Source organism: Orcinus orca, chromosome 3, assembly GCF_937001465.1.
Source record: "Orcinus orca chromosome 3, mOrcOrc1.1, whole genome shotgun sequence".
NCBI classification, from domain to species: Eukaryota; Metazoa; Chordata; class Mammalia; order Artiodactyla; family Delphinidae; genus Orcinus; species Orcinus orca.
The window spans coordinates 59,246,035-59,258,943 of NC_064561.1; the positions used below are offsets into that span (position 1 = coordinate 59,246,035).

Genomic DNA, 12,909 nt, shown 5'->3' on the forward strand with positions numbered 1-12,909 from the left:
CAGGTCCTTCTGAGGCAGGTCCCTTTTCAATGGAGGTCCCTCCCTGATCCCTTGTGCAAATGCAGTGTGAAATCAAGCCCTCCTTCTTGCTCCCAGAGTCCACTCCTTTATTGCAGATTTCATTTTCTCACAGTTGGTAAACCAGTCCACTGCCCTGCTTATTTACTGATTCCCAATACCACCATGAGAGCACACAAAAGATGCTAATTCATATTTGCTAGACACATTATTTTGTTTTATAGAAGTTAACTGCTTAGTAACAACTTATTACTCAGTATAACTACGACAACTCGTCTCACTATCTGTAAGTTTGGTTACCTATCTTTCCCCCGAACTAGACTGTAAGCTCCTAGAGGGAAGTGGCCATGTCTTATTCATCTTTGTAGCCCCCAAAGCCTGACCAATAATAGACATTCAATACATGCTTGCTGAAAGAAAGAATGAATGAATGGCTGTAGAAGAGCTGAGTGACACTAGAATGAGTTGCCCCAGGAGGCTGTGTGTTCCCAGTCAGGACTATGTTGAATCATGGGCTGGAAGATCGGTTGGAAAGCGTACTATCCTTTGGCTCTGAGCCACAGATGAAAGATGGAAAGGAATGAAGATCATTCCAGCCCAGAGATGTTGTGGTCTTAATTACAGCCACTGGCAACAAACTGCACAGGAAATGTATGGTCACCAGAGGACTCCAAAGAGAAGGTACACAAAGGACCTTGAGTTTCTGACCAGTGTTTTATTTTGTGGAAAACAAAAATTATATTTTGCTTCTCCAAAATTTAGAGAATTAGAAGGTGAGGGAATGTCTGAAGATGAGGGTCATGGTGGTAAGCAGCTACCAGTTAGCCCAAGATAGAAGAATATAATAAGAGTGGGATTTGAAACCAATTGGCAAAAGGTGCCTAGATAACTCCTGTCTAACCTGGAAAGTTAAGTCACCTCATCATTCCAGATCTAGAGACCAACATCCATTTTCACACTGTAAGTCACATCAACAGCTACAACGAAACAGGAAAAAGTAATGTTCAGAGCCATCTACCTACACAGAACTCAATTCCATTCCATAATCATGGACTGACACATTATATATGTAAGCTCCAGCATTAGAAGTATGGGAGCTGGGAATTCCCTGGGTGGTCCAGTGGTTAGGGCTCCTCGCTCTCACAGCTGAGGGCCCAGGTTCAATCCCTGGTTTGGGAACTAAGATCCCACAAACCACGCGGCCAGTGGGGGAAATAAAAAGTAGTAGTATCGGGGCTTCCCTGGTGGCGCAGTGGTTGAGAGTCCGCCGGCAGATGCAGGGGACACAGGTTCGTGCCCCGGTCCGGGAAGATCCCACATGCCGCAGAGCGGCTGGGCCCGTGAGCCATGGCCGCTGAGCCTGCGCGTCCGGAGCCTGTGCTCCGCAACAGGAGAGGCCCCAACAGTGAGAGGCCCACGTACCACAAAAAAAAAAAAAAAAAAAAGTAGTAGTATGGGGGTAACAGACACACCTGTCCTACAAGTAATCTCGGTCTCACAGGGAGCTAACAGAGAGTCAAGACAGGGTGTGGTCAATATTTTCTATTTCTCTATGCTTCCTTAGAACCTTTATATCCACATTTCTACAGAGTTCTAATCAAACTACCCATACCATCTAAATTTTTTCACTTATTAGATCATAAACCATTTCCATTTTGCAGACTAATCTTTATATTTATCTTTTTATGCAACATCTTAATATTTAGTTATAAATATATGTTATAATTTATTTTATTTCAATGGTGGACACAGGTTATTTCTAATTTCATCTGCTGTAATTACAGAATGTATGATGTTCTAGATGGGCTTTAGTTCAGATATTTTGTTTAATTCTGTCTAGAAATATGTATTCTCATATTTGTCAAAAACATGTGCTCTGAATTTGATTCTCAACACCTATCAAGAACCACGAAAATGTGTGTTGTGTGTGTGTGCACCAACAGTTTTACTCTGGGAAACTGACTTAAGGAAATAGTTTAAACAAACAAAGGATGTCTGAGTAATACAATGTTATAATGTTTCTTCATACTTTATTTAAATTCTGGGAACGGTAGCATAACTTTATTTTTTGTAACTAATGCTTTACTTTTTTTTTTTTTCTTTTTGCATTTCTATAACCAAATAATTGACATGGAGTTCATTTGGGGTGTAAGTTGTAGATCTAAATCAGTTTTCTTTATATTACACTACAATCATCCCTATTTATTAAATAACATGCACTTTCTTGAAGGAAGAAAAAAAGACAGGGTGTGGTCGATGCTTTTAACGTGAAGCGGAGCACATTAAACACATGGAGAAGCCAAAAGGAAAGCTCACTGCCAGCAGAGGGCACCGTGTGGGACAACAGAATATGATGGAAGGTATGGAACCATTTTACATGCAATTTCAAGGGTTTACAGACTCCTTTAAGCTCAATTCTGAGTGTTCTCTAGGGCTCATGGCCCTGAGAATAAAATGCCCAGATCTAATCCACCTTGCCTGCCTTGTTTTACTGACGGGGAAACAAAAATTCAGGAGAGGGAAAGCGAGCAGCTTAGGGTCACTCCCAGGCAGGTCTCTCAATTCCTAGTCTCAGTGTTTTTTTCCTTTACTTTAGTTCCACTTCCCTTTCTCACAAAGATGATAACCTCAGAACACCATCTCAAGCACAGACCTGAAGATCAAGGGGGTGAGATTCATCTGCCAGAAAGCCCCTCCCCTCCATATGCACAGAAAACTTAGCTAGAGGCAGTCCCCACCCCCCTCAGTCCTGTCCACTCCCAAACTCCCTGACCTCCTGACATAACCTTCTGGGTCTCTCCCTGACTCAAGAACATTCAGTGTGACCCCACTGCCTAAAAAATAAACTGCCAGGTCTTAGCATTAAAGATCGTCCATGATATGGCCCCAATATGCCTTTCAAGACTTGTTTTCCATAATCCTCCCCACATACTCTCTCCTCTAACCCAACGGAACGAACACTAGACTCCCTACCTCTTCACTTCTGCTCATACTAGTCCCTGAGTATATGGCATGCCTTCCCCTTCCACCCACATCCTGCACATCTTGTGAGGTACAGCTGAGATCTGGAGTAACCAGGCTCCATCTTGGATCCTGACCTGTTGTTCCGCGTGCCATCCTCTTTCCCTGCAAAGTGGATGAATGAGATCTCTCTTCTTAGCCTCATCCTAGTCATTCTATTCCCTGCCTTAGGTACTACATCTTTCTGTTCACTTAAAAAAATTCACATGTGGAAATTCAGAGGCCCTCTGAAACTGCCTATTTTCCCTGGTTCTAATAAACCAACAAACAACAACAAAAAAAACAAGCCCTAAGAAGCCAAGTGGAATGTGTTTACTATCCAAACAGTTTGGCCCAACTTCAGGAAGGAGGCCTGCCACACTGCTAGAAGTAAAGCTTTGTGGTTGGCCAAATGCTCTGCAAGAAACCTGAGAAGCAGTAATCTCATCTACAATGTCCTGGGGTTGGCACTCTGTATTTATCAAAATTCTATTTACAGGCCCTTCACCAGCCTCAGAGCTGAAAGGATGTAACCCTTCCACCCCTCTCTTCTTCAGAATCCTCTTTAAGGCCCATGTTGGCTTCCCCCCGGCACCCCCGTGAATGAACTTTTGGTCCACTGAGCTAGAAGGTTCACAGAGATCAAGGTATCTGGTCAGCCCCCACAGCTTGGCAAAGAGGACAAGGAAGCCCAGAAAGAAGGCACTTGCCCAGGTTCAGAACCTGTAACTTGGTTCCAGTTCGGGTGCTAACTACTACTGTGTACTAAGAAATCCTTTTATTTCTCCTAAAGCTGGTCTGCTAACAGAGCCCAATCCAAGGCTGTGGGGTGTGTTTGGGGAAGGAACTCACGAGAACCTTGGTGGTTTTCTCAGTCCGGTCTTTGGCAAGGTTAAAACCACAGCTGGGACAAATCCGCGGTTTATGCCGATTGGTGTAGACATAGCTACAAGAGGGATTCTTGCACTTTCCCCGACCTCTTGATGTAGCCAGGCCCAAATCCTAAAAAAGTAAGACTGCAGTTCAATTCTACAAGTCAACTTACACCTGGGCAGAGCCGAGAATCAGGATGACCTGCTGTGGGTAAAACAGAGAGGGCAATCACAAAACCAGATTTAGACGAACTCTCCAAGAGCCTTGAAGCAAGACACTGTTTCTGCAGCTATCCCCTTTCAGTCTTAATACAGCCTAAATAATTGTGGCAAGTCCTTCCCTATCTGTGAAACAAGTGAGTTGAATCTCAAAGGTCAGAAATTCAACTGCCCTCAGGGTCCAGGCAATCAGCAGAGTGAAACAGGCCTGTTCTAACAGAGTGCCAGAGACTGTGGTGAACCGAAGATTTCAAGCTCCAATGAAGATAAATTGTGACTTCTGGACTATTTAAGCTCAAACCTCTGGCACCTAGACTCCTACGACAAGCTACAGTCTAATTAGCCGAAGAGAAGGTCCTGGGCAGTTCCCACCAGATGGTATCCCTAGTGGCCTCTCATAGCCAAACGGAAGAGATAGTGAAGGGATGGATGGCATGGAGAAGGTAGTAATTAGGTCTTTAGAAGAAGAAGCCTGAGCAGCTCTCTAGGATAAGAGAGACACTCTCCCCAAGGATCAGGCCAGATGAGGCACTGACCCACCATACTATGCGCTGTCTTGTTGCTACTGAATCCTAGCACAGGGCATGGCACAGAGCAGGTGCTCAATAAAGTTTCTGAATTTTTAAAAATCTAGCTGCTTTCTCAAGATCTGTGTATCTTACTCATCCAGGGAAACTGCCAAATGATACCTGGCTGATTGGTACCTTAAGGATCAACAAAACTAGAGAACGTTGAGCAAGAGAAGCCCTAACATGCTTTCTAAACCAACAGAGTATTTTACAGACTGAAAACTGAGGACCAGAGAAGGAAAGAGCCTTGCTCAAGGTTAGATGCCATGCTAGCAGCAGAGCCAGAACCACTTTTGGACTAGGTCTTTCGACACCCAGTGTTTACTCCACTGCTCCAGGCTGCTTACCCTGCAAAAGGACGACCCCAGAGTCACACATTCATTTATTGGGATGTTAACATGTGTTATGTTAAAAATAAAAGTGGGGGAGGGAAAACCTTGGTGAGGAACACCAGGCTAAACAAAAGTTGCTTCACTAAAGCACTTCTCAAACCCTTTCAGATACTAGTACTGAATGTGACTCTGTTTTGGGGAGGAAAAAAATACATTTCTCGAACTTATATGTAGACCACACTTTTGAGGCTAAAAGGTCCAAAGGTCCAAAGACTGAATGTTGAAGCTAGACTGGATTCTCATCTCCAGCTACTCTCAAAAGAAGTATCCTGGTCTCAGCTGGCCTACACTTCATGGATCTCATCTGGGAAAAAGAGCAAACCTAGATGATTCACCCAGTAGCTATCATCTGTACCACTGACAGGATCTTCAGAATCTATGATCTAGCCCTCACCCTACTCTCACTCCCAAGTACCACTCCCCACCCACCTCAGACTCCTACTCACTCTCAACCACACAATCAAACCACCTCTATGTCAACCCATCACCTGTCTGCACTTACCAGTGTGACGGTGCAGCTATACTTATATGGAGGAAACATATCAGGCTTGACCTCTACAACTTTCACCTGAGATGTCCTGTTGGCTGGGCCATTTGGTAGCTGTAGATCAAAACAAATTATTTTAGTGCTTCTGAACCTCAGTCAAACTCCTGAGGTCCTGTGTCCTGAAACAGCTTGAGGAAACAGTTGCCCAGGCATTTGTAGAGCTACGCTCCAAATGAGCCCTCTGGAATGCTAGTCAGCAGTCACCAGCCCACCAAAGGTTGAGTGTCACTTTCAACTCCAGGGGTTCCCACACTCTTTTGCACAGCTTCTAACACTGCATATCAGAAACACTATGAGTCTGATTTACAATGTAATAGCTCTGTACACAACTATGTGGTTGAATTATGCTGACATAAAGAAGTCTGGGGAATTCCCTGGTGGTCCAGTGGTTAGGACGCCACACTTCCACTGCTGGGGGTCTGGGTTCAATCCCTGGCCAGGGAACTAAGATCCTGCAACCTGCAACCTGCATGGCACGGCCAAAAAAAAAAAAAAAAACAAGAAGTTTGAAAGATTATTCACTGAAGTGTCACAGGTTGAGGGAAAGATCATGGTTGTTTTCCATTTTACCACTATCTATAAAAATTTTCAAATGTTCTATATGGAATGTAAAAAAGAAAAGATGAAGAAAGCATTCTAAATTAAAAATAATTATTCTGTAATAATGAATTTAAGTTAATTTTCAGAACATAAGATTTCATGTAACTTAACGGGTTTAAGACTAGTAAAAGGGTTTATGGCTTTTTAACAAATACCCAATTTGCCAATTAAAAGGAAACTACACAGAAGACTGGGAATTTACACACATGAAGGGAATCTAAGGGCTGGAAATCTAGGAAGCAGCTGAAGCAGACTCGATTACCGTCCTTCTATTCCCCAAGATCACACATGCACCCAGTGGTGACACCACATTTGGGTGAAAACAGATCAACCTTCAAAGTAGAAGCTGGCTGATAGCCTTGTTGAGGCAAATTTAGAACTATCAAACAAAAGCAGTTCCCTGACAGAGAGCACATGGCAAGGGAGATGGCAGACTTGATACTCCTATTCCAATTTGGTCCATGTCAGGGTTTTCAATTTCAAACTGAGGGATTGTGAAATTAACTTAATGGGCTGAAACCAGCATTTTGGAAAAAGAAATGGAAAAATGACTGCATAAAATAAGGGCATAGCTTCATTAAACTTTTCATGTGTATATATATGTATATATTTACCGGGCTGTGATGTAGAAATGTGTTTGTTACTGACGGCCATGCTCTCAAAAGTGCTGATTTAGGGATCTTTGATCATATTCAAGTCACAAATGGCGAAACAACTTAAAAAAAAAATCTAATAATAAATATACTTGAACACATGCAATTTTGACACCTGAGAAATCTTTAATAGCTCTATCATTAAATGGAATGAACTGTACTGGTTACAAACCAGTACATGGAGAAAGAGCCATGCTTTTAGGTTTAAAAAATTACATTTAAAAGATAAACACAGACTAATGCAGGAAAGAACTTGGCTGAATGAGCGCACACCAGACCATCAATAACAGTTATTTCTGGGTGGCAGGATCAGAAGAGACTTATTTTCTTTCTGCCTTACCTGAATTTTCTTTATTTTCTATAACAACCATGCATTCATTTTTTCTAAAAAGACATGACAACTAAATGCAGCATATAAGCCTAGATCGGATCCTGTTCTAATGTAGAAAATGCTATAAAGGACACAACTGGGTAAAACCGACGAAACTGGAATACAAATGATAAAGTATCAATGTTTCAGTAACAGAATATCTCTAGTCTTAGGAAATACACACTGAAGCATTAAAGAGTAAAAGGCCATGTTACCTTTAAATTATGTGTATTTTAAACATACATATATACACACACACACACAATGGGGAAGACAAATGAGCACAAATGATAATGCAAAATGGGCTAATATGTTAACAATAGGTAACTAGGTAAAGAGTACATGGGTGCTCTTTGTACTACTTTTACTCTTGCAAGTTTTCTTGTTTTAATTATTTCTAAATAAAAATTTTAAAACATGCATTCATTTTTATAACCAGAAAAAGAAACTAATTAAAAAACAGATAACTCATTCATGCTAACCCTCCTCCCACAGTTCTACCAGTGTTAAGAATAGGCTTTTTGCCTATGGCTTTGAGACACTCAATGGAAGTCCTGTTCTCGGAGCTGTCAGCCGCCCCCCCAACAGATGGCTCCCCCTCTGCGGAAAGGGTCTTACCTTCACCTCACCAGTGCTAGATGGCTGTTGGATGGGCTGGCCCAGCTGCTTCAGCGTGCTTGGCTTCAGGCCACAAGTCCTCACAGAGGGAGTCTTATCTGAAACAACCAGGAGCCAGACTGGTGACTTAAGTGCATTCAGAGTCTCCCTAAGTCTCTCATCTCCATGCTCAACCCCCACTCCTGTCCCCTTCCCTTTAGAGAGTCCCTCCTCCCGAGTCTGTCCCACACCTTACCACTCAGGGGAAAGGCCTGCCTGGCCCTGGGCAGTCCCATGCTGCTGCCTCGACCCACGTTAGCTGGGGCTGGAAGAATTGCTCTCATGGGTCTTGCTGCAGCCAGTAACGAGGGCTTGCCCCGTGCTCTGCCTTTAAGCTCTGGGGCTCTGGGCACAGGAATAAGCAGGTCAATTCTGAAAAAAAACAAGAAGGGAGCTCTCCTAGAAATTCCAGACCAGGAGGAAGAAAACCGAAGTGCAATCTTCAGATATCACTTTATTAGAATAATGTCCTGGTTAAACCGTCAGGCTTTAGACATTAATTAAACCATTAAATAGCTGTGTAACCCTGGGCAAGAAATCTTACTCTTCTGTTTACCTCGTTTGTAATATGCAATTACATGTACTTCATGGGGTCATTATAAAGATAAAAAAGTGCAAAACAGTGCCTACAGTGAGGGATATCAATAGCTACTGTAGTTATAACATCTAATCTGCCTCTAATCAGCCCAAGTATTTAAAGTGTATCAGTCTCCCACATGAGGGCGGCTGAGAGACCCTGGGGAACAAGGTTCATGTTTTCTTCATCTTTGTAGCTCCAGTGTTGAGCATAAAGTCTGCCCATAGAAGGCCTCAATACACATTTGCTAAAGTGCTTCACCTGCCCCAAAGTGCACAGCTTCATTCTCTAAGGACACGGAACCATCTCAAAGTATACTGTTAAATTTTAAAAGACAAGATGTCAAAGTATGTATGTTATGCTACCATTTGTGTAAAGAAAGGTGGGGGGGGCTTCCCTGGTGGCGCAGTGGTTGGGAGTCTGCCTGCCGATGCGGGGGACGCCGGTTCATGCCCCGGTCTGGGAAGATCCTACATGCCGCGGAGCGGCTGGGCCTGTGACCCATGGCCGCTGAGCCTGCGCGTCTGGAGCCTGTGCTCCGCAATGGGAGAGGCCCATGTACTGCAAAAAAAAAAAAAAAAGAAAGGTGGGGGGAAAAATATATATCACACACACACGCACACACACAGCTGACCTTGAACAGCACGTATTAGGGGCACTGACCCCCACAGAGTCAAAAGTCCACTGATAACTTCACAGCCCTCCATATCCAGGGTTCCACATCTGGCAGATTCAACCAACTGCACACCATGTAGTACTGTAGTACATACATACTGAAAAAAATCCACGTGTAAGTGGACCCACGCAGTTCAAGTCCATGTCTATTCAAGTCAACTATGTACATGTATATATATATGTGTGTGTACACACATGTATTTTTTCCCTACCTTTCTTTACACAAATGGTAGCGTGACATACATACTTCGACATCTTGACTTCTAAAATTTAACGATATTAATTATAAACACACATACACTCCTATTTGTTTGCATATACTTAAAATTATCCCCCCAAACACAGAAAGTTGGGAATATTGTCTCTGGGAAATGGGAATGGAGCACCCAAGGACGGGACTGAAAGGAGATTTGTTTCAGTATATATTCCTTACACTTTTTCAGTCTGAACTATGTGAATATATTTTCTATTCAACAATAAAAGTTTTTTTACTCGTAATAATATAAACCAGAATTTCTAAACCTTGGCACTACTAACATTTTGGGCCAAATAATTCTCTGTTGCAAGAGGCTGTCCTGTGCATTGTAGGATGTTTAGCAGCATCCTGTGGCCTCTACCCACTTGATGACAGTAGCACTCCCTCCCCAGTGGTATCAACCAAACATGTCTCCAAACATTGCCACAATGTCCCCTGGGGTACTGCTCCCCTTTGAGAACCAATGATATAAACAAAAAAGAGCCTTCCATTTTAAGACCATAGCTGCCTCTGTAAAGGAGCTACATACATGGAGAATTCAGTCAAGCCTCTAAGGTGAGAAAGCCTTCAAGGAAGGGAGGAAAAACAGCCCACACTTACAGACCTCTCCTATCTGCAAGGCACTGGGCTGCAAGCTTTACACACAACCTTTTTCAGGCTGTGTGGTCAGCCATTGAGGATACGATTCTTTTTTATAACACCCAACTCAAGATTTTTCAGAGGGGAAAATGGGTATGAAGTGACTATGCCAACGGTCAAACAGAAGCCCTGGACAGAGTCACAACCAGAATTTAGTTCTCTGACCACCAGGACAGGAATCTTTATTATATAAAGATGCCCTAATAAGGCTTCTCTTTTCAAATGCAATATCCAGAATTGGATACTAGGTTTGTAACATTGCCCACAGCCTGTACCAACAAGACTCTGTAATAACTGCTTTAGGGAGACTGACAAGAAGAGATGTATAAGGGACGGGACAGCAGTGAATAGACAGCAGAGTGTAGGAGGACAGGCAAATAAATGTCTCTAGGCCTCAGCTTCTGTATCTCTAAAATACAAACCATGAATTGGGCTCTGCTATCTCTCTCAGGAATGCTGTAAGGATATGGGACAAAATAAACACAGGGCACTACGCAAGCTGCTGTTCTAAACACAATGCTGTAATATATAAACACATTGGGGGACTTCCCTGGTGGTCCAGTGGTTAAGAATCCGTCTTGCAATGCAGGGGATGCTGGTTCGATCCCTGGTCAGGGAACTAAGATTCCCACATGCCGCAGGGCAACTAAGCTCACGCACCACAACTACAGAGCCCGCATGCCACAACTGCAGAGCCCACGTGCTCTGGAGCCTGCGCACCACAACTAGAGAGCTCGCATGCTGCAACTACTGAGCCTGCACGCTCTGGAGCTCACGCGCCACAACTAGAAAGAAGCCAGCTCACAGCAACGAAGAGCCCACACGCTGCAACAGAAGATCCCAATGTGCCGCAACTAAGATCTGACGCAGCCAAAAAAATAATAAATAAATAAATATATAAATGTTTTTAAAAATAGGGGGAAAAAAATAAACACATTGGGTTACCCTGTAGGCTTTTTAGGAGCAGGGAGTGAATTGGAGGTGCTGGTCCCCTCAGCTGGTGGTGGCACGTCTAGTCCAGGACTGTCATTCTCAGTTGTCCCCAGAGAGACCTCACGCTGCACACCACTCTTGACCACTGGCTTCTTAATGACTGCTGTACCACGATTCCCAGGAGTTTCCTTGACCAAAACATGGGCATCTGAGATGATCACTTCCTCCCACTCATTCTCCTCACCCACGTCTCTTTGAGGAGCTATACTTAGGAGCTGGCTTACAGCTTCTGAGTTCTCCAGAGTCAGTTTGGAAGAGTTTTCCTTAGCAGAATTTTGCTCGGAGGTGAGAGGCTGCTGATTTCTTTTAACCACAGAGCCTTTGGAGGAGACTCCAGAAGTCAATTCCACTTTGACTTTGGCTGGCTTTTCCTAGAAAAAAAAAGAAAACCTTTCATGCATATAGCATTTTACAGTTGACAACACATTTACAAATATTCTCTCATTTGACCCTTGTAACAATAATGTATGAGCAACATATAAGAAGCTGAGGCTGAGAAAGGAAGAGGCTGACTTCAGGTCCCAAGTATAAAACTGGCCTGAACCTAACTCTTCTGATTCCAGTTCCCTTTCACCACTGCATTCAATGTCCGAGTTAGGATAAGCCTATTCTAATAAATTTCTTAACGACATGTTTCTTCAGGTTTCAGCGAACAAATGCTGACATTGTTTTACCGCGACCTTTGATTGTTCAAGGCCCTCTCCTTTATGTCTACAAAGAGGCTGATATACTGCCATATTGGGCCTAGAAGTATTAGGTTGTTTATCTTGGTGGTCCCTTTATGAGACTCACTTAATCACAATGTGGTCACAATGTCGCAAAGACTGAATGCTTGCAACTCCACTGGGGAAAACTCTCATCTTTTTCCCAGATTTTTTCAGGTTGAGTCCTAAAAGTCAGCGTAAGGCTGATTTACACATACACCACAAACTTCTCACTGGGTCAAATCAGATCACACACGTTAATTACATGCTAGAAAAGGTTCCGACTCACTAAAAATACCAGCTGCTGCTATCTCAGACAGACCCGAGGTTTACATACATATATGTACACACGAACACTTAAAAAAATTTAACAGTGGACTTCCCTGGTGGTGCAGTGGTTAGGAATCCGCCTGCCAATGCAGGGGACACGGGTTCAATCCCTGGTCTGGGAAGATCCCACATGCCACGGAGCAACTAAGCCCGAGGGCCACAACTACTAAGCTTGCACGCTAGAGCCCACGGGCTCTAGGGCCCCCATGCCACAACTACTGAGCCCACATGCTGCAACTACTGAAGCCTGCGTGCCTAGAGCCCGTACTCCACAACAAGAGAAGCCACCACAATAAGAAGCCTGCGCACTGCAACGAAGAGTAGCCCCCGCTCACCGCAACTAGAGAAAGACTGCACGCAGAAACGAAGACCCAACACGGCCAAAAAAAAAAACAAAAATTAACAGTGTTCATCTCTGTGGTAGGTCTCAAAGGTTTTTTCCTTCCACGTGAATAGTGAAAGGCACTATAAACTAGGAGACAAAACACAAAAGCTGCATTCTGTCTAGGCTCTGCTTCAACCTAATTGCTTATGTCACTTAAGGCAAGCTTCATCTGATTCCTCATTTTCCCATTATGGAATAAGAGAGCTCTGTGTTTGTCAACAGCAGCAAGATAGCCTTTTGGGTGGCCCAGCTCTTCATGGTGGAGGGGCAGGACCCCCTACACTTCACAGGAAATTCAGCATCTGTGCCCAATGCCATTAAATTTCAGTATTATCTCCCAGTCACTGACTATCAAAAACCCCTTACATTTCAGAAGTCCCTCTGGGCAACACGGTGCCTCTGGTTAAGAATCAATATAGACGACCTTAAGAAATCTCCAGTAAAGCATTCTCA

The 12,909-nt window shown here is 43.5% G+C and overlaps 1 protein-coding gene across 9 annotated transcripts in view; it reads right to left on the bottom strand.

Annotated features, from left to right (window-relative positions):
* The window catches only part of HMGXB3 (HMG-box containing 3), an 83,470-nt gene that overhangs the window by 52,249 nt on the left and 18,312 nt on the right, over nt 1–12,909 (bottom strand). For 7 of the 9 annotated variants that reach the window (XM_033406767.2, XM_033406776.2, XM_033406773.2 and 4 more), the window contains 5 exons: nt 10,990–11,408; nt 8,094–8,269; nt 7,859–7,956; nt 5,573–5,671; nt 3,871–4,020 (listed from right to left, as the gene is read on the bottom strand). In XM_033406767.2, the coding sequence (XP_033262658.1) occupies nt 3,871–4,020; nt 5,573–5,671; nt 7,859–7,956; nt 8,094–8,269; nt 10,990–11,408 (942 nt within the window). The remainder of the gene's footprint in view (nt 1–3,870; nt 4,021–5,572; nt 5,672–7,858; nt 7,957–8,093; nt 8,270–10,989; nt 11,409–12,909) is intronic. The other 2 variants (XM_033406769.2, XM_033406768.2) reach the window with 2 other exon arrangements.